General features: G+C 57.2%; 6 protein-coding genes across 6 annotated transcripts; 3 read left to right on the forward strand and 3 right to left on the reverse strand.

The window, feature by feature from the left end:
- Positions 1-5,101: 5,101 nt before the first annotated feature.
- IUM83_04803 (uncharacterized protein) lies at positions 5,102-7,600 on the forward strand (the record flags this gene model as incomplete). Its single annotated transcript, XM_067928900.1, has 1 exon — positions 5,102-7,600. One exon carries the CDS (start codon positions 5,102-5,104, stop codon positions 7,598-7,600), a length of 2,499 nt encoding a protein of 832 aa, XP_067796150.1.
- Positions 7,601-7,949: 349 nt separating this feature from the next.
- On the forward strand, positions 7,950-8,936 carry IUM83_04804 (uncharacterized protein; the record flags this gene model as incomplete). Its single annotated transcript, XM_067928901.1, has 1 exon — positions 7,950-8,936. The coding sequence occupies one exon, from the start codon at positions 7,950-7,952 to the stop codon at positions 8,934-8,936; it is 987 nt and encodes a 328-aa protein (XP_067796004.1).
- A 20-nt stretch (positions 8,937-8,956) lies between these two features.
- IUM83_04805 (reverse transcriptase) lies at positions 8,957-11,860 on the forward strand (the record flags this gene model as incomplete). Its single annotated transcript, XM_067928902.1, has 1 exon — positions 8,957-11,860. The coding sequence occupies one exon, from the start codon at positions 8,957-8,959 to the stop codon at positions 11,858-11,860; it is 2,904 nt and encodes a 967-aa protein (XP_067796005.1).
- Positions 11,861-14,136: 2,276 nt separating this feature from the next.
- Positions 14,137-14,739, reverse strand: IUM83_04806 (Gag Polyprotein; the record flags this gene model as incomplete). The annotated part of the gene is made up of 1 exon (XM_067928903.1): positions 14,137-14,739. One exon carries the CDS (start codon positions 14,737-14,739, stop codon positions 14,137-14,139), a length of 603 nt encoding a protein of 200 aa, XP_067796001.1.
- A 1,032-nt stretch (positions 14,740-15,771) lies between these two features.
- IUM83_04807 (uncharacterized protein) lies at positions 15,772-16,856 on the reverse strand (the record flags this gene model as incomplete). Its single annotated transcript, XM_067928904.1, has 3 exons — positions 15,772-15,997; positions 16,077-16,257; positions 16,331-16,856. The coding sequence occupies 3 exons, from the start codon at positions 16,854-16,856 to the stop codon at positions 15,772-15,774; spliced, it is 933 nt and encodes a 310-aa protein (XP_067796148.1).
- Positions 16,857-20,062: 3,206 nt separating this feature from the next.
- Positions 20,063-20,527, reverse strand: IUM83_04808 (uncharacterized protein; the record flags this gene model as incomplete). Its single annotated transcript, XM_067928905.1, has 1 exon — positions 20,063-20,527. One exon carries the CDS (start codon positions 20,525-20,527, stop codon positions 20,063-20,065), a length of 465 nt encoding a protein of 154 aa, XP_067796237.1.
- Positions 20,528-21,484: the final 957 nt, after the last annotated feature.

Raw genomic sequence — 21,484 nt, forward strand, 5'->3', positions numbered from 1 at the left:
GAAGCAGAGCTTCGAGCTGCTGAGCAGCGCCGTGGTATTTGCAGATGCTTCACCTGCGGAAGCACCGACCACTTGGGGCCAGGTTGTCCGCTGCGTAAACCGCAATATGCTCCCTCGAGCCGAAGCACCGCTTCGGACCGGATGTCTGGTTCGTCGCGGGGAAACGGCGACACCCAGTAGGCGCGGGGCGGCCTGCTGGGGAAGAACTAAGTTCTATTGAGCCTCAGAGAAGTGGAGGTCAGCAGGGCTTAGCCCGGAAGAGAGCCGTACTCTCTAACACGGAAAGGAAATGCAAGCCGTGCTTGCTGGTCGTCCTAGCAAGTGTGAAGAGCTTTGAAAAGCCGTGGACGGTCCTAATTGATTCGGGGGCGTCTGGCAATTACGCCAGGCGCTCCACGGTTGATGGAAGTCAGCTGTATGCTGAGGCGCTGCGGGCGCGTACGCGTGACATTGTCACTGTCCGTCTAGCGACGGGCACTCGTGTCACGGTGCCCAAGGTCCCCACGGATTTGGGCGTGACGTTCCTTGACTTTGACAGCTCGGAACGCTGTCTAGCCTTGGACTTGGATTCAAGGTATGACCTCATCCTTGGTATGGCGTGGCTAGAACACCATGAGCCATGGATCGACCGGAGGTCGAAGACGTTAGGCGCTACGCGCTCCTCTCCTGGTGGAGCTTTGGCGAGTCATGAACCCACCCCTGCTAGGACGCAGAAGCGCTTTTGGCGCGAGCACTGGACCGAGTCGGTCAACGTGATTGATATCGGAGTTTCCGAGTTGGTGGACGCTGCATGTGTCGAGAGGGAGCGTTCCGAGCGTAGCTCGGGCGCTGAACGTGGAGCGGCACGACTTCCGCTGAGCGTTGATAGCCCGGAAGGCGAGCCACTATTGCGTGCTACTGAAAGCACGGTCGGTACGATGTGGAGGAGCCAGGGGCGATGCCCGGCTGAGGGATGTGGAGCGGCACTAATTCCGCTGATCGGGGGCGCCTTGCTGCGTGCCAGCGTTGGCGCGGTCGGTATGATGCCGAGGTACTGTGGAGTGGCACATAATCCATTGAATGGAGGCTGTGGATCGAGCAGCACTTCGCTGGGTGTCGGTCGCGACACCGGAGCTCTTCCAGAGCTGAATGAGGTGGCAACATCTGGCGCCGATATAGGCGCGAAGTTGAAGGTATCTTCGCGACGAACCACGTCCGCGAAGAGGAGGCAGCGGCGCCGTGCGCTGGCTGCGAGGCGCAAGGCGTCTGAACTCGCACGAGTCGGGAATGGTGTGTCGAGCGGCATGGCGCCACGCGAGAGCGAGCAGCTCTACACACTTGTGAATGGGGTGACGGGGACGTCGACGGTAAAATCAGTGTCAACGCCCTGCCCGCGCTTGAGGCTATCTTGGAGCAGGACGAGATGTCCTTGGCCGAGTTCAGTGAGGCCTTGAAGGCTGGTGAATTGGCCGAGGTGGTTGTGATACGGCCTGAAGAAGAATTAAACTCGTCCTCGCTTCTTGATGAAGCTGTCCTCGAGGACACCAAGAAGTCGCTGAATGCGCGTAGCGGGTCCGCGATCCTGAAGGACTCTTCGGATCCCTTCTACCCGGTGGTAAAGGAGTACCAGGATGTGGTCTCCAAGGACCCGCCCTCGGGGCTCCCTCCGGATCGAGGTGTGCGTCACGGGATTGACCTTGTTCCCGGAACGAAATACTGAATTACGAGGCAGTGGCCTTTACCAAAGGAGCAGTGTGACGTCATTGACGCGTTCTTCCGTGCGAAGCACGAGGCAGGCATGGTGCGCGAGAGCAAATCTCCCCATTCCACGCCCACCTTCTGTGTCAGAAAGCCGAGTGGCAAGTGGCGCATCGTGCATGCTTTTAACAAGCTCCACGCTACCACCATTCCGGCGCAGACGATGATCCCGAGGAAGGATGTCCTCCAGAACATGGTGGGCTGCACGATGTACAGTGCGCTCGACTTGGTCGATGGATATTATCAACTGCAAGTGCCATCCCTCTCACGGCTGTGAGTACTCCGAGCGGAATGCTCTGGGAGTGGTTGGTCATGCTGCAGGGGTTGTCGAACGCGCCGGCGACGTTCAACCGTCTGGTGACGCAGTTGTTCCGGCCCCATCGGGCGTACGCACAAACGTACTTTGACGATATTTTCGTCCACAGTCGTGCAGAGCACGGGAAAATTGACGTGGAGAACCATGTGGAGCACCTGCGACCGGTGCTCGAGTGCATGCGCACAAATAGGCTGTACGCTAACAGTGATAAGTGCATCTTCGGCGCAGAAGAGATACCCTTATTGGGGTGCTTCATTGGGAAACAAGGCCTGCGGGCCGATCCAGTCAAGGTTAAGGCCATTGTTGACTGGTCGGTTCCCATGAACCAGAAGGATCTTCGCAAGTGGCTTGGTCTCGCCAATTACTTGCACAAGTATAGCGAGAACTACGCTGAGATGGCTCGGTCATTGTCTAATCTTCTGAAGAAGGATACAGACTGGCGTTGGGACGCCGAGCATCAAGAGGCGTTCGAGGCGATTAAAGCTAGCCTGCTTCATGCGCCTATTTTGGCTTTGACAGACCCCGCTCGTCCGTTTAGTGTCGTCTGTGACGCTTCGGACTTCGCCATTGACTGTGCCCTGCTTCAAGCAGATGCCGAAGGGCGCGATCGCGTGGTCGCGTTTGAATCTAGCCAGCTCAAGGCTGCTGAGACGAACTACCCAGTTCATGATAAGGAGCTACTTGCAATGAAGTATGCGCTCGTCAAGTTCAGGGTCCACCTGTTGGGCTCTCAGCCGTTCGTGGTCTACACGGATCACGCGTCGTTAAGCACTGCGACTCAGTCGCCTCACCTCTCACAGAGAATGGCTAGGTGGCTGTCCTTCTTTGCGGAATACAACTTCGAGGTTAAGTATAAGCCAGACAGGCAGAATGTCCTCGCGGACGCGCTGTCCCGCAGACCGGACTATGAGCTCACTCACGTCACGACGGTGACTTCGTCACTACCGGGTCTAATCCGAGCGGCTTACGCCAAGGATGACACTTGTGTCGCGTTATTGAAGGTTCTGGGGAGCAAGGAGTTTGAAAGCTCGGACATTGGGTTGTCGGCGCGGCTGCGCGCGCGGTTACATCGTTATACTCACGATGGTGGCCTGTTGTTTTACAACACGGGCCCCGAGGACACGCCCCGCGTGGTCATCCCTCATGAGGAGGACTTGAAGTATCGCATCCTCTATGAGGCACATGATACCCCGCTGAGTGGCCATCTTGGTCGCGAGAAGACGTACAGCTCGGTGACCACCCACTATTGTTGGCCGAAGCTGTACAACTGGACGAGCACTTATGTGCGCACGTGTGAGGGGTGAAGTCATCACCTCATGCGGCGGCGCCGTTGGCAAGCTTGCCGGTACCTTCTGAGTGCTGGGCTCCATGTGCATGGACTTCGTGTTTGGCATGCCTGCCGACAAGGCGGGCAACACAGGCGTCGTGGTCTTCGTCGACCGGTTGAGCAAGATGGCTCATCTCGCGGCTGTGCCGGTTACGATTGATGCTAAAGGCACAGCAACGCTGTCCTTAGATCACGTGTTTCGGCAACACGGACTCCCGGAGTCAATTGTCTCGGTCCGAGACCCCCGCTTTACGGGACACTTCTGGAGCGCGGTCTTTGCAGTGCTTGGCACCAAGCTAGACATGTCCACGGCGGACCATCCGCAGACCGACGGTCAGACGGAGCGCGTTAATCGCGTCGTGGAGGATATTCTCCGCAGCATTTGTGCTGAAACGCCGAAGCGTTGGAGCGCTATGCTTCCACTCGTGGAGTTTGCGTTGAACAACGCTGTCCATGCATCCACCGGCTATACGCCGTTTTACGTTACCGGTCTGGCCCACCCCGGTGTCCCTTTGACGCCACCACGCTATGGTTCCGGGCTTGGTGGGGGAGAGATGGCCAACCTAGTGTGGTATCGGGAAATGAAGCCAAGGCCAAAACCCAAAGGCGGGACGAGGGGCGAAGAAGACTCGAGGCGCCGGCGCTAACTGGCAAGTCACAACCCATCGCCAGTCATTGGACTAAACTCCCTGATCGCTGATTGGCCTAAATAGGCCGGTGACGATGACTCGTCGACGGTCCCAAGTCAAGCGCGGGCGGTTGCAGCTCGCTAAGTACGGTGCGAACCAACTGGCAAGATCCGAACCTATGAGTCATCGGCGCCTGTCCCGAGTCGTCGGTGGCGTTTCAGCGGCCGTTTGAGTCGTCGGTAACGCCGCCACGTCGCAGAGAAAGCGCCGAAGAGTCGTGAGTTACAACTGGCGGTCCAAAACGGACGCGTTTATACTTGATATTTGTATTGATCGATAGGAAACGTAAGAGAAGACAAAATAAGCCTTCGGGCAACAATAACAGAACAGCTTTTCCTCCCAACCACGCAAGGGCGACACCAGTGCCTGCAGTGAACGACCTGCAGCTCAAGGTAAACCTGGTAGATAGGATTATGACTGTCGGTGGGCACATTTACTAATGTAGCGTGTGTTCATCCCTGGCAGGGCCAAGAGTTAGTGGCCGGTATATTGGTAGCGACGAATCGTCGCCAGGTAGTGGAGGAGCGAGATCGCACTCCATATATTTTTCCCGCCGGAGTATAGCTCAAGCACCCTCGCACCACGCCGTAAAAGGCCGGGATCCTTCCTTCTGAGGGCCTGCGAGGTATATTTTGGATGTGAGAGCGTGCTAGCCTTTGCTCGTGGCTAATGACGCTGAGTCTTCCGTCGGTCGACTAGCGGAAGCTCGGTACACAGGGGAAAATCAACCCGGTGCAATGGAAAGTTCCTGGGCATTCATGTTCTAACCCTAACAAGCCCATTGAGTCTTCGGTGACTCGGTGGGTGTTGTTGGTGGGGAAAGTGTGCCTTATATAATTTAGCGCGTGTTCCTACACGACAATTGGTGCCGCGACCCGGGATTGGTGTGACCTTCTGTGTTTCGTGCTACTGCAGGTCGATCGACTTTACGAGCAACCAAGAAGAAGAAGAAGAACAAGAAAAGAAGAAAAAAAGAGACGAAGAAAGAAGAAAATGGCGAAAGGATCACGTTCAGCGGTACCAGCAACTCCGATGAAGACTGGAGGAACGCGTGGCGACGACTCGACGGCGGCCCTGATCACGCCGCACCTCGACCCGATTGCTGAGCGGACCGTCAGCTTCGACGACTCGATGACTGGATCCGACGCCAAGGACGAAGAAATGGATGAAGACTACGACGATTACCTGGAGGAGAAGGCGCCTGCGCTAGCGGTGGTGACACCCGAGACTCCGGAAGATGCAGTGCTGTCTGCGGAACGCAGCGTGGGCACGCGCTCGTTGTCGCGAAACCTCGCGGTTGAGCTTGACGATGACACGCGTTCCGTGACGCGCAACCTCGCGGATGAACTGGATGATGTGGATGGCCCAGGGCCTGCATATGACGACTTGGAAGACTTTGAAGACGCCGCCGACGACTCGAGGTCACCAGTCCTGACGACTCAAGTGACCGAGCAAACCTCCGGTAACCGGCCGCCACTCAACGGTGACACGCCGGCGGCCAACAAGGTTCTCGGTCGACTATACGAAGAGATGAAGAAGAGCGACTGGGGTGAGCTATTCGAGCCAACGATGACTCGCCAGGCGGTTTGGGCCGATTTGTGTCACGAGTTGGCTCGCCCAGTGAGTTCGGTAACAATCGAACAAGTGGTGAAGGAAACCGAACGATTTCTGAAAGCATTGGGTCTTCGGCCTCTGGAGTACCCTTCGCCGTCGACTCTGGAGTGCTGGGTGCCGGCCGAAGCAGGCGCGGAGCTCTGGAAATGGAAGAAGCGACTCCGCACAGCCTTCGGCGTCAAATCGTTCACTCTGGACGACTCGCGGAAGACTCGTGCGACTCGCGAAGTGGTCGACCCGGCTAGCGTACCGCTGCCGACGACTCCGAAGAGGACAATCCGCGAAAACCCCAGCCGAAAACCCATCAGAGGGGTGTTTAGCGCGTCAGGAGAGCGATCCCCGTACTTTCAAGACTCCCACATGGTGACTCCACCAACTACGGGCTACTCAGACCGCGCTGGACGCACCACCGATGACTCAAAATCGGCCAGGGGCATGAAAAGCAACTCAAGACGGAGCACGAACCTCCGCAGCGGGCCCACCGACGACTCGTCGGACGAAGAAGCGGACTTTACCGGCGATGGAGGAGCGCAGATGGGCGAGTACCTGCGCCAAATCCGTGAGGTGACCGAATCCGAGTTGCTTAACGCGACTCCGAGGATCGAGGTGGCAACGCATCGCCCACTGGGGCAGATCAAGGCGTTTTCGGGCACCAGAAACAAGAGCGAGAACTCGATGCAATGGCTTCGCGCCTTTGTCTACGAGATGAAAGGAACACGAGCATTGCCCAACGATTGGTGCATGCCTTTCGAGCTGAGTCTTCGGGACGGCGCTCTACATTGGTACCGACAACTACCCAAGAAGACCAAGCGAACGTGGAGCCTCTTAAGCGAAGCTTTCATCAAGTACTATTGCTCCCAGTTCAGCCAGTCAGCGGAGACTCGCTACTACTCAGCCAAGCGCGAAGACAAGGAACATGTTTGCGACTACCTAAACCGGCTCAATGGCTATGCCAGGAACGCCGGAATTCGGTTTGAGAGCAACGGCCGCAAGGCACGCGACCACGTCAAGCGGTTCCTCGAGACTTGCGGCGACCGAGGACTCGAACGGCGCCTGTGCCACCTGCGCATCTCAGACATACATGAGTTGGAAGAGATGATCCAAGAGATACTGAAGATTGACGAGCGTAGTTCGTCCCGCGAGTCGTCGCTGCCTCACTCTCGAGCTCGGGATGCCTCCCGACGACGTGATGACAGACGTCGCGATGACTTGCGCCGCCACGAGCGCTCGGAGGACGCTCGCCGACGTGATGACCGCCGCCGCGACGACTCGCGGGATGCTTACAACCGTCGCGACCGACGCGAACGAGATTATGAGCGTCGTCACGACGATTCACGCAATATGCCTCGCGTGAGCCTAGCTGAAGCATCTGTCGCTGACATCGTCGCCGAACTTCATGGACGGGACACGCGAGACACGCGGAGCGAGCTGCAGCAACAACGCCACAGATATGATGGCGACAGCAACAGCGAAGATGGAAGTGAACACGGCAGCGACGACTCACAACGTTTCGGCGAAGACTGGGGTGATAGCTATTCGTCAGACGAAAGCGACCACTACCTTGCGGCAGCCAATGACAACGAACGACGAGTCGCCGCCGAAGGCACGTACGCCCGGTCCGCCAACCGACAACCCTGGGGTGACTCAGCGGGGCGCAGCCAAGGCCGGGACAATCGGCTCCAGAACCGCAGTCACCGCGACGAGAGACCTCGCCAGTATGGACCGTGCGCGGCCTGCGGGGGTCTCTATCACTCGGCGCACTACTGCCGACGTCGGTGCAAGCTGTGCAAACAAGTACACGACTCAGGAAAATGTGAAGTGTTCCAAGAAATCACCAAGATCATCAAGTCCAAGGTGGACAAGAAAGACCTCACACCCGAGCTCCAAGAACTCCTGTTTTCGGACCATTTAAACTAGGCAGCCCGCCAACTACGACTGGGTTGGTCCCAATCGGGCTGCCACAGTTAGCCGAGCCCGCAATTGAAGCCGAGTGCATCTTTGCATTTGTGGGCGAGTGCGAATGGACGAAGACTGAGCAAAACAACGACATGAAAACGACGGAATTGGAAAGGAGAGAGGCGATTGCCTCGGTGGAGGTGTATGGTGTGAAGAAGACGATAACGAAGAGGTGGGAGATACCGCCGAAGACTGGCTGACAAGCGCAATACAGGAAGACTCGCGCCGACGACTCGTTCCAGAAGTGCGACTCTTAGCTGGAGAACGGATGGGATGGTGGTCGGCGCAGCAATTTGACAAGCGTGTAAGGATGCGGACACTGGTGAACGGAGCCGTGAACGACTCGCGCACGAGGATATTGCTGGACACCGGGGCAAACGTCAGTGTCATCTCGGAAAAACTTGCCAAGCGACTGAAACTCCGCGAAGTTGTGGGGCATGGACGTTGCATGGATGTACAAGGGATCACCAAGGGCAAGATGATGACGACTCGCCGAGCGAAGGTGAAAGTCACCCTTGGATGGGAGCGCGTTTATGTTTTTGAAGTCTGGATAATGGATCACTGCGCCGGGGTAGAAGTGGTGCTTGGCACCGATTTTATGATCCCGGCCGGTATCCGACTGGACCTCCTAAACGCAACGGCCAAGCTCCCCGACGAGGTAATGATCCCGCTGATCAAGACTCAAAACATGATGGACGAGGCCGAAGGAAGCCACGTCGCGTACGGTCCGACGAAACCAATGCAAATACCGGGCCATGAATGGGACGAGTTCAAACTACAACGGCGACAACCCGAGCCGACGACTCACGTGCCGTGGATCCGCCGAACTGAGACGTTCATCCCGACTGTCACCAGGTTCTACAAGGGACGTCCGGTCAGGATTCGACTTACCAACGCCACGGATAGACTGACGAGTTGTCCGGTACACTTCCCGGTGATAGTCTGGGTTCCAATTGGGTCGCTGCCGAAGACTGAAGGCTACGTGCGGCTAGAATCCGCAAAGTACAAGGAGTGGCAGGTACTCGCATACGCTGCCGCACGAGACAAGACACTACTCATGTGGGAAGCTGAACTCTACCAACAATGGTTGGCCAAGCAGCCTCCAGCGGTGGAACAAGTGCGTTACCCGACACCCAAAGGTATCTTGCAGCGACCGGACAAAGACTCGGCCGAGAAACCACCCGTCAACAATGAACGTGACAGTGCCGACGACTCGTCGGTGACGGATGACTCAGAATGGATAGCGGAAGAACATCACCGACGACTCGACGCTACTGCCGGCGACTCGATGGGGTGACGACGACTAACGATGAAGCCATGACTCCAGAAGCAGCTGGATCAGGACTGGAGACTGCTGAGTCGACGGTGCGCCGCGACGAAGACCGAGGACTAGAGTGCAGTCCGAAGAGGCATCCACCGATGACTCAGACTGCACCCAGCCGAGAAGCCGGAGACATCTCAACGACACTCGACCAGACGTTCATAGCAGTAATGCGTGTACTGGTCACGGAAGGTACCGTCGACAGTAACGACGAGACGGCGGAACACCCGGCAGCGGACATCGAACTGGAAGACTACGCGCATGAATTAGCGTTCCTCCCCGATTTATCGGAGCCAGAGCCGACTACACTCAACTACTCGGCGGCGAACGTCAAGAATCCCGAGTTGTCGGCAGACCAACAAGGGAGCCTGATCGAAGTACTCCGACGCCATGAAAGTATCATGATTGCAAGCGGGAATGCACTCCCACCGCCGGCATATGGCGTTGTCTGCGACATAGATGTGCAGGGGCATGCGCCGATCAAACAGCGGGCCCGACGGATCCCATTCAAGCATCTCAAGAAATTGTACGAACTCCTCAAAGGACTGCTCAAGGCAGGGCTCATCGCGTTCTCGGACAGCCCGTGGGCCTCGCCAATCGTCATTGTCCTCAAGAAGAATGGCCAAGACATCCGCCTCTGCATCGACTACAAGATGGTCAACGCGGTAACGGCAATCCTGGATTACGCCATGCCGCTCGTCGACGACTTGCTCACAGACTTGGAGACTTATCTTTGGTTCTGCTCGCTCGACGCGGCCAGCGGATTCTGGGCCATCCTGATGACTCTACGTGCGCGCAAGATTTCGGCATTTGTGTGTCCTCTGGGGCATTTCGAGTGGCTACGAATGCCTTTCGGCCTCAAGAACGCGCCGATGATCTACCAACGGATGATAGACAACGCATTGTGGGGATTCGTGCAACCTAAGGGCGGCTGGAACGCCTTTGCAGCAAAAATGAAGGCCGCCGAAGACTCGGCAGAACACTGCCGGCGACTCGAGTCGTCGCCTCGCCTACCAGGCACTACAGCGACGACTCGAACCAAGTTTGCAGCTGCCCGCGATGACTCGAAGACAGCTGAACCCATTACTCGACTCATTAACAGCCCCGAAGCCGATATGTTTACGACCAACGAAGCCGACGAGTCGTCGCTGGTACCTGTGTTCGACCGGCGATCCTTCGTGGACGATATCTGTTTCGGTGGCGAAGACTTCGACAGTTGTTTGGCGACGCTGGATCGGCTCCTCAGTCGTTTTGAAGAGTGCCGGATCAGCGTCAGCTTTACCAAGAGTACTTTCGTGCAAGGACGCGTTGACTTTCTGTCCCATGAAGTGTCAAAAGACGGCATTCGGCCCGATCCGAAGAAGCTGGACGCGATCACTAAGCTGTCTTTCCCACGAACGAAGAAGGGAATGCAGTCTTTCCTAGGTGCGCTGAATTATTACAGCCGCTTCATCCAAGACTTCGCTGTCTACGGCGCGGCGCTGTACCAGCTGAAGGAAGACGATTTCGCGCCGGAGGGTGACCTCACAGTTGCCCGCCGGAGTTTCCAAGCTCTCCAAGACAAGGTTACGGCAGCGCCGATACTCCGCCACTTCGACCGCACCAAGGACGTGCACATCATGCTGTTCGCAAACGAGTGGGCATTAAGCTCCACGCTGCTACAGCTGCATGATGACAAGTTGCACCCTGTCCGCTTCTGCGGACGTGTATTGAAGGAGGCCGAGATGAACTATCATGCGGCGGAAAAAGAGGTGCTAGCACTGTTGCTACTGCTGAAGACTTGCTACACTCAGTTGGCGGGACGGACAATACGAGTTTACACTCGCTTCTCCACCTTGGAGTGGATTACCAAGTCAAAGTCACTCTTTGGGAGAGCTGTACAATTCGCGGTATTGCTCTCCCCGTGGCACCTGATCGTCCAACGAGTCAAGGAGAAGGACTGTGCCTTCACCCAGCTGCTCCAGTCGACGGTGACCAACTTCGTGGACCTCGATGACTCATTAGACCTGGTTGCCCCACCGACTAAAGGCTCACCGACGACTCGCATGGACCCAAACTTGCTCTATGCACGCCTACCGACGACTCATACAGGCTTCGTGGTCTCTTTCGATGGGTCAGCGAAGACTGAGAAGTACGGTGGTTACGGCAGTTGCTCATGGATCGTGTGGAGCCTTCCGGAGTGGAAAATAGTTATTGCAGCGAACGCTTACCTCGAGAAAACCACGGTCAATATCGCCGAGTACACCGGCATGAACAACGGCGTTCTCGCCGCGATCGAACACGGCGCCGAAGACTTAGTGATCGTGGGAGACTCGAGACTCGCGATCCAGCAATCCCTAGGGGTGATAGCTTGCCGGAAGGAATCACTGATGGCACAGCTGAATCATCACAAGGAGATCACAGCACGGTTGCGGTCAGTCAAATACCTGCACGTGGTACGCGGATACAATGCTGCCGCGGACTCGTTGGCAACAGAAGCCTTGGAGTCAAAAGTTTCCAAGGTCATTCTGAGTGAGACCCGGAAAGCAGAGTTGGCCGGACTCAATCGGATACAAGAAGTGATCTACGAGTCGCCGCCGCAAGGATCAGAAGCACAAAACCTGGTTCCAGGAGGCTCTCTTCAAATTCTGAGCGGCGTCTCGACCGTGAAACGCAAGACATTTGCTGATTTCGTACGTCCAGAACCTGGAATGCTACTGGCGATGACTCGGGCGCAGACCAAGAGCAAGAAAAAACATGTCCGATTCACACACAATAAGCCGAAGTCACCGCCGAAGACTCGACCTAACCGGAAACCTCCTGAAATTCAACCCCGGAAACGACCCAAGCTCCACCAGCAGCTCCTAACGCACAAGACATTGATCCTGTGGAAGTCCAAGAAGAAAGACGACGACGAATAGCTGCCGCTCAGGACGAAGAATTGCGATGGGCTAACCTGAAGACCCTGTTACGCGGAGAGGTGGAGAAACTTGGATACCGAGCCGCCAGAGATGCATGGAAAATCGCAGATAAGTTCGTATTGTCGGAAGACAATTTGCTACACTACATGGGAACGAGTCGTCGGCGTGAAGCTGAGTCGCAAGAGGAGATCTCGTTGCGTCTGGTGGTACCCACCACGATGATTCAAGAAGTGCTCCAGAATTGCCATGACTCGCTGGAAGGCGGCCATCAGGGTGTGGTGAGAACCTACCAGCGAGTCAAGCGAGATTACTACTGGTTGGGACTCTACACCGATGTGGAGAAGCACGTGAGATCGTGCCCCGATTGCAGCACCAGCAAGAGCCGCCCCCAACTGAAGGGATACTCTCCTGGCAACGTGCTGGCGGAACGACCTTTCCAGTTAGTGTCTATGGATTTTGTGATACCACTGCCGAAGACTCGGAGGGGCAACACATCCTTGCTACTCTTCCAATGTTCCTTTACGGGTTTCATCATTGCGAAAGCCATGGCGGATACGAGCGCACTCAAGGTGGCACAAGCATTCGAAGAATGCATATACCGACGATTCGGTGCGCCATCACTTATCCGTCATGACCGCGACCCACGGTTCATGAGCGAAGTGTTCCAAGCGTTTGCAGAAATGATGCAGTCAAGGTCACGAGCAACGCTGAGTTACCGGCCGCAAGCCAACGGACAGCAAGAACGGTCAGTCAAGACTGTAATGCAATCCGTCAAGGTATACGCCGAAGACCCGCTCCAACAAGACTGGGATGAAATCGTGGAGCGCTTAGTCTTCGCCATCAACAACTCACAAGACACGACTCGGAAGGAAACACCATTCTACTTGGTGCACGGGTGGGATGCCCAGTCAACGCTGAAAGCCATGTCATCCTCGCTCCGACACGGCACGCCGAAGCAGTCAGACGCACTGGCGTGGCGCCGCGAAGTCAACAGACAACAGCAGATTGCTATGGAAATGGCCAAGGAATACCAGGCCACCGAGAAGACTCGCAGAGCCCGGGAACACAACGCCAAACTCAGTAGGAAAGAGAAGACAATACTGGCGAAGACTCGGGATCACGAGTCGTCGGCGGCGGCACAAGACCAACCGTCTACGGGACAAGACACCCCCGTCCCAAATCACCTGTCGCTCAAACCAAGTACGCATGTGCCACCGACGACTCGCGAGTCGTCGGCGGGTGCCCGCACCAACCGTTTGTGGGACAGGGGACATGTCTCTCGGGACAGGGTGGGTCCACCGAAGACTGGCGGAAATGAGCCGATTGCAGGCCGAAAATCAATGCTACCGGTCCCGTTCGATGTCGGCAGCAGGGTCTGGTTGTACATGGAGAGAGTCAAGCCCGGCCTTACCAAGAAACTGGCACACCGTTGGCATGGACCCTTCCGGATAAAAAAGAAGATCGAAGACTACGCCTTCGAACTCGAGTTACCGGACCGCAGTGGATACCGATTTTACCCAGTCGTCCATATATCCCGACTAAAGCTGGTTGATGAGTTTGGAGATCGACCGAAGACTCGCCTCGCGCCCGGGCTCGTCGACGACACGCGACTAGACTTTGACGAAGAACTGCTCCCTGAAGATAGTTGGGAGCCAGACCACGTGGCAGGAGAGTATGAAGTTGAAGCCATCCTCGACGACCGTGTGCCGTTGTCCACGGGAACTGAAAGAGCAGTGCGCGAGTTTAGAGTCAAATGGGTCGGCTACGATGAGCCGACGTGGGAGCCAGCCGCTAACCTTTCTTGCGGAGGGCTCCTCTATGATTACCTGCGGCGAAAACGAAGTGAACAGCGCCTGCAGATGGTTCAAGTTGCCGACGAAGACTAGGTGGCTATGAGTCACCGCCATGACGACCTGTACTTGGGGCAACGCAGCTCAAGACCACAGACGAAAACAGCTACTGCAGTACTACTTTTTTGCATTTGAAAATTAAACGCTACCAAGATGGACAGCCAAACTCAACGGCAACTCAGAAGCGGAATTGGAAACGAAAACCAAATGGATAGAAGACGCTGCCGACGACTCGCTTGAACCCGACTTCAACTCAATCAGGATCGGAGGCAACGGCTGCCCGAGCCAAGACACCAAGCAAGCTCGAGTCATCGGAACCACCAGCAGCATCCAGAACTGGTCCTCCCGGAACAGACGCAGCAGTCGGCGAAGACTCAGACGCAGCAGGAACGCGAGCACCACCAAACTCGGCCACCCATTCTGAGCTCAATTCACCCGGCTGCAGCGACGAACTTGGAACAACTCGACGACCAACATCGACGCGCGAAGAACCAGCCGGGACAAAGAGCGGAGCCGACGGGTTGCATGGGACGAACGTGGTGTTGTAGGGTGCTGCTCCGGCACATCGATCCAGCCGTTCCGCCAAGGCTCCGCAGCATCCAGGGCAGCGACCTCGCTCAACCAGTCGGCAGTCTTGGGCTCCCAAGGCAAGTACTCCAGAGAATACCCAGGCATGGTCGGCTCAAGCATGAACTCGGGCTTCACCTCCGAGAAACTAGGATCCTGGCTGCTGCCCCACTTCCAGATGTAGGGGACCACCTTGGCGCGGAGACGGTCACTGCGTTTGTTGCGCTCGACCACGTACCTCGACCAGGCGGCTTTCAAAGTATCCAAGTCCTTCCTCGTCCGAGTCTTCCGCGCGGCAGTCCAGTCCATCATGTCCAAGTCAGCGGCAACTGCGGAGAACGTAGTCTCCACTGCCGTCGGAAGGATCCAGTGATCACGTTCCCAAAGCGAGAAGCCAAGGTCGACGTTGTCCGAGTCGCCGCTCCCACGAAAATTGCTCCAGTACCCCATCACTCGAGTCATTGGCGAAGCCCGCTGGGATACCTTGGAGTCGGGATCAAACTCTGAAGTGTCAAAAGACACGCTTGAGACGGGAGTCGCCGGCGAAACTTCTGCCACGGATGATCAGGGTTTTGTAGTCCGCGAATGCCGCGATGCCTTCGGGACTGGAAATAATTCGGAGATCCCAGGGCACCGGTGCAGGCAACCGAGCATTTAGCATCTGGGTCCAGCACTTGAGAGCCCCAGGACGCGTAAAGGCGGCTCGATGTACGGCACAGCCCACTTAGCCACTTGTTTGGAAAATCGGACGAGGGTAACTGACCCCGCGCCGGCGACGGCACCATCGGATGACGCCGGGGCTGGAATCTGACCCAGGGGTGGACGACGAAGTGGCGACGACTCGGCTGCTTCCGGAAGACGCAGACTGGCGTGGACGGAAGAACGACGGGTTGTCGACGGTGACTCGTGTGAGTCTTCGGGGACAGGAGGTGTTTTCTTAGGCTCCACACCAGCACCTGAGATAGCTCCCGACGACTCAGAACCTGGGAGCTCCAAGAGAGAAGAGGATTGAGGGACGCCCACCGATAACTCAATCACTGATCCAACGACCAAATTCTCCGCCTCCGAACCAGTGTCCGGAAACCACTCGAGAGAAGCGCCAGAATCAACGTGAACTTGCTCGGAAGGAGGAGAAATAGTGCTCGACGAAACAGCATCTTCATCCGATGACTCCACCACACAAGACGGCTTGCGGGAAGGAACAACGGGTGAGCTGTCCGACGAAGACTTGGCAGCGACCCCGGAGAAGGCGGCACGAGCGGGCGAACCAGTAGATCGCTGAGAACGAGCCCATCGCCCCTGGGGTTTCCGCCTCGACTTGCCCTTGGACGACGAAACCCTGGAAGCACCGGGGCTTGCACTGCCAACACGGGCGGAGACTCTGCGGCCGCAGGAACACTTCCGGAAGACTCGACAACCTCCACCTCAATTCCAAGCGCTCACCATCTTGAGAAGGGCCGAGAACCACCAGGAGCTGTCACCGAAGACTCACGGCTACCACCTCGACGGGAAGAAGACGTACGAGAGCCACGGACAGCGGAAGCTGAGTCTTCGGCGGGGCAGCGAGGTCTCTTGCCTGGGCGACTGGCGGACGGACTGCGACGGAGTGACGAGGAACGAACCCGCTTTGCGACGCCGGACGAGAAACAGAGCTTGACCGACGACGAACATGATGAGAACCGGCTTCCCTTTGCGAGGAACGCTTGCGTGAGCAACCAATCTGCGTAGCGCGCACAGCCCGGTCCGCTTCGATATCGGCAGCACGAGTTCCCGGCGTTGTCTTGTTCGCCTCAGCCGACCGCTCCTCCGACGACAACTCAACATGAGAGTCCGATTCCAGGAAAGCAGCACGGGCCAAGTCAACGGCAATGGCATCCTCGGTTCGAGACGGATCCGCATTGGCCAGCATGTCCTTGAGGACCCGCCGAGTCTCGTGGCTAATGTCCAGCAGGTCCCAGTTCAACTCGCCAGTCGACAAACCTGTAAAACATGAGTCATCGGCAGAATCAGAACACAAGCCAGCACATCCAGCAACACGACGACCGGTACGAACCTTCAGAGATCAGCACGAGGACGTCTGGATCCATGTCTTCAAACTTGACATGCGCCCGAAGAGTCCTGTTGGCGCGCGTGAGCCGCTTCACCTGCTCTTGAAGGTCTTCATTTCGGCGCTGGAGGCGAGTCGACGACGAGTCATCGCCGGCATCCAAGCGAGCCAGAAGATCGTGAAGACGCTTGCTCTGTGCAGTCGACGACGCCACAGCAGCCTTGAACACCGTCTGCTCGCGAGTGAGCTGTAGAGCCATGCGCTTGCACTCGTCGTCAGCAACTCTAACGCGGTTCTCCAAGCGGGCGGCCGTCTCGGTGTGCGCATCCACGGCTCCACGAAGACCCTCCATCTCCTGGAGGTAGTGAGCCTCCAGGACCCGCAGACGCTTGACCTCTTTCTTGGAGTGCTCGAGTTCCGCACGCGCTTGCTTGAGGAACACCATGGTGTTCTCGTGCTTGAACGACTCCTTCATCGCCGAGTTTTCGGCGGCAGCACGCGCAGCTTCAGCGGAGTGCAACTGACCTCGCATCACGGCCAAATCCAGATTGACGTCATCGTGGACCCCCATGTTGGGCTGAGCCGCCGCCACCACGTCTTCCAGCGAGCGAGCAGCGGCCAAGCGAGAGCCCACGTGGCGGTCCCCACGAATATTGGGACCCTGGTGCAGAGTGACATTGAGACGACCGATGAGATCCAACCGAGGACCCAACACCGCGATCACGCGCTCCGACGCCTCAGCACTGGCTTCCATGACGATTTGCTCAAGGGCCTCACGCGACACCGTGATCAGCGAGTCGTCGGTGGTGGAACGACTGGCCTCAGCGCTCAAAGTAGAGCACCGAGCAGCTAGCTCCGACGACTGGATCGAAACTGAGTCGCCGGCAGCACTACCAACAGGCACATCAACCAGGGAAGTATCCTGAGTGACAAGAAACGAAGGCAATAACTGTGAAGGTAAGCGAGAGCAGCTCAAGATCAAGGTGCCAGTCAACGAGACGTACCAAAGGAAGAGCCGGAGAGGTAGCCAGAGACGCGGACGACTCAGCGGAAGCGTCCAGCGAAGCTTGGCTCGGCGCATCGCCAACAGCGAGTGAGCCCAACTCCGGAGATGACAAGACAACCTGGGAAGCAGACGCACAAGCCGCCAGGCATCAGCATCCCACGTGAAGCTAACAAGAAAGCGTGAAGACGCCAGGAAACTCACCGTGGCCGAACTGGCCGTCGACTCAGCAGCGCTCTCATCTCAGACACCGCCGACTGCGAGGGAGCAGGAGCAGCAGGCGAACCACCAGCACCAAGCGAGCTTCCTCGACCTGGCGAAGACTGACCAAGATACGAAGATCCGGGTTAGGAGTGAAGACGGCAAGAGAACAAGGAGAAGACGGCTTACCTGGAGCGAAGACCGAGATACACCGAGAGCCCTGAGGGCCGAGTTCACGGCGGACTGGGCAGCGCGCGAAGAACCAACCATGGTACAGGAGCACCCCGACGCTCACCAGCACGCGGCTCGAGTCGCGGTGGGGCAGTTGTGGTATCGGGAAATGAAGCCAAGGCCAAAACCCAAAGGCGGGACGAGGGGCGAAGAAGACTCGAGGCGCCGGCGCTAACTGGCAAGTCACAACCCATCGCCAGTCATTGGACTAAACTCCCTGATCGCTGATTGGCCTAAATAGGCCGGTGACGATGACTCGTCGACGGTCCCAAGTCAAGCGCGGGCGGTTGCAGCTCGCTAAGTACGGTGCGAACCAACTGGCAAGATCCGAACCTATGAGTCATCGGCGCCTGTCCCGAGTCGTCGGTGGCGTTTCAGCGGCCGTTTGAGTCGTCGGTAACGCCGCCACGTCGCAGAGAAAGCGCCGAAGAGTCGTGAGTTACAACTGGCGGTCCAAAACGGACGCGTTTATACTTGATATTTGTATTGATCGATAGGAAACTTAAGAGAAGACAAGATAAGCCTTCGGGCAACAATAACAGAACAGCTTTTCCTCCCAACCACGCAAGGGCGACACCGGTGCCTGCAGTGAACGACCTGCAGCTCAAGGTAAACCTGGTAGGTAGGATTATGACTGTCGGTGGGCACATCTACTAGTGTAGCGTGTGTTCATCCCTGGCAGGGCCAAGAGTTAGTGGCCGGTGTATTGGTAGCGACGAGTCGTCGCCAGGAACTGGAGGAGCGAGAGCGCACTCCATTTATTTCTTCCCGCCGGAGTATAGCTCCGGCACCCTCGTATCACGCCGTAAAAGGCCGGGACCCTTCCTTCTGAGGGCCTGCGAGGTATATTTTGTGTGTGAGAGCGTGCTAGCCTTTGCTCGTGGCTAGTGACGCTGAGTCTTCCGTCGGTCGACTAGCGGAAGCTCGGTACACAGGGGAAACATCAACCCGGTGCAAGGGAAAGTTCCTGGGCCTTCAGGTTCTAACCCTAACAAGCCCATTGAGTCTTCGGTGACTCGGTGGGTGTTGTTGGTGGGGAAAGTGTGCCATATATAATTTAGCGCGTGTTCCTACACGACACTAGCCGATCGGCTTGCTGATGTCATCCCGGCTACTGTTCGTAAACAGGTTGATGAGTTCCTGTCAACACGTCTAAGTGTCTTACGGCACGTGCGTGACGCAATGGCTGAGAGCCAAGACAAACAAAAGGAAAATTCGGATGCCAGGGGCAGAGGAAATGTTGAAAGTTATGAGGTCGGGGACTTGATGTCGCTAAATTCGAAGAACCTACCTACACATGCAGTTTCGGCTGTCTTCAAGACGAAGTTGCGTGCTCGCTTCATCGGACCATTCAAGGTCGTGGCCAAACGGGGCCTGGTGTACACGCTCAACCTTCCCAAGAAGATGCGCACACCCCCGGTGTTTTACGTGGGCATGCTCAAGCGATATCACGATCCGAGCCAAGTTAGCGCGGAAGCGCGGGCTCCGACGAGGGCAGTGCCCGCTACTGGGGTGTCGGATGGGCTGTAGCCCCCCGTATCATCGTCACCAGCAGCTCAATCTGGCCACGAAGACGGTCGTTCTCAGAACGGAGCTCTGCGACCGAGCGCTCCAGTCCGGTCAAGCGCTGGTCCTGTGGACCCTCGAGGTCCACAATTCGACGCTCCACATCGAGCAGGCCATCGTCGAACCGGGCGACTGCACTCCCGCCCAGTTCCGGAACGAGTGGACCGAACGGCTCTCGTAGTCCAGATCGGACAGGCGCTGGCGCAGCACGCGCGGATCCAGTGGCGGCTCTTCGTCCTCCAGCGCTGCTCGACGAGCATGGGGAGCTCCACTACCACGTGGAACGACTTCTGAAGCGGCGTCGTCACCGGGGTCATACCCAATATCTTGTGAAGTGGAGAGGGGAGCCTCCGTCCTGGGAGTACGAGTACCCCTGCGGCAGCACTGCCCGGAAGCCGTTGGCGCTTTTGGCTGGGAGCACCCGCGCCGCTCAACGGGCTCGCGGTCACCTCGCGCTTCCCGGCGCTTGACAGAGACGACGACACGTCAGAACGAGCGCTCGAGTGTGACGCGTGAGCTGAAGCCAAGGGTGTAGATATCGGTGCGTTGCGCGGGGCATCTGGAACAGTACGAGTGGCGCCTGGGTCGCGAGGCCTTTGGCCTGAATGGCGATTTTGACTGGCCTTGTTCTTCGCCCACATGAAGCGGAGGCGCCGTTCAAGATAAACATCTTGCTTCTTGAAGCTTGCTCGAAGAGCGTCAATCGACTTCAAGTGGCGGGCGGACTCAGCCCAGGCCTAGAACTTGCCATCATCCTTGACCTCGGTATCACCTGGGAGGAGAACCACGGGGATCCGATCCACCTTCGGAACGGAGCGCTCGCGCAGCTGATCATCCAGCCGGGTGCAATACTCCGACGGAGTCGTTGCCTGAGGTGTCAAGTGACGTTGCCGCAGCGCAATACGCGTATTGACCTCGGCCTCGGTCGATGCTGGAGGCCCGATCACGTCGGAACGCAGCCGGCTTTGGCCATTTCGTTCGCGACCTCTGCGGGATCCTCCCGGCTCCTGGAGCCATATCCTCGACGGGAACCAATGAGGGGTAAGGCCCCAGGGATGTGAGCGCCGTGGCGCGTTGCGCTCTTCCAATCCCCGGCCCTGGGCCTCGTCCAGCGGGTTCGTAATGACGTTGGGATCAACATGATCGTCGTTGTCATCGCCACAACTCGAGGACCGAGGTGGCGCGTTGCGCAGGGCGTCCATACGAGCGATAGCGCTAGCGACGCGATCTGTGACTGCTTGTGTCGGCGACTTTGTGTTCAGGAATGAATGTCGCGGCGGCAAGGGCGGGCGCGCCGAGGACCCCGGGCTGTGGGCGCCTTTGGCGAACCGTCGCCGTCGTTCGACGAGTCGTAGTCGACCTCACCCTCTTCTTGCTCGCTGAGCTGGTCGTCAGCGCGGTGCGCACCACGCGACGTCTGCTCGCCGGTCTGGCTTGAGCTTCCCTTGGACATCACTTTCGGTCCGTGCTTGCGGAGGTGCGCGGCACGATACTCGGCTACGGAGAACCTGTGGGGAGTGGTGGCCGCAGCGGGCCCGGATGCGCTGGGCGCAGACAAGGAGACAGGCTCGGCTGTGGGGCTTGGCCCTGGCGACGAAGCGCGTGTGCGCGGTGACGTGGGCTGACGGTCTGACGACCCGAGCGCGGCTTGCATGCGTGTGCGCGTGGCGCAGCGAAAGCTATAATAAAGCTCAAGGAGCACGTCGGCTGCGATGCGAAGTGACCTCAACTGGAGGAACGCGAGTGAGGATTCGGGGTGTTCGCCGATTTGATGGGGGAGAGTGTAACGGGGTTACACGAGGGGTTACCCTTGTGGTGTAGCTTACACAAGGGTTACCCCTGGATGAAGTACGGCCGCGGGCCAACCATTAGGAATGAACTAGAGCTAGTTATAGCTGATAGTGAAGTGTAGATACTTTCACCTTAGGCGGCGAAGCCGCAGTAAAAAAAACAGTACAATTTGCGTAGTGGGTCTAACTTGACTCACTACTTTTGCTTACACGTTGCGCTACGTGTATGAGGAAGCGTAAGTACTTAGTAATTACTTGAGTTAATTATAATTGAATACACAAATATAATTTAAATCAGATAAGACCCCAAGTGACTTAGATTAGGTAAAATGAGAACTGTAATGTTTGTGAATTGATCTACCTTCTAAA

The sequence above is a fragment of the Phytophthora cinnamomi genome (genome assembly GCF_018691715.1).
Source record: "Phytophthora cinnamomi strain GKB4 chromosome Unknown Contig17, whole genome shotgun sequence".
NCBI classification, from domain to species: Eukaryota; Oomycota; class Peronosporomycetes; order Peronosporales; family Peronosporaceae; genus Phytophthora; species Phytophthora cinnamomi.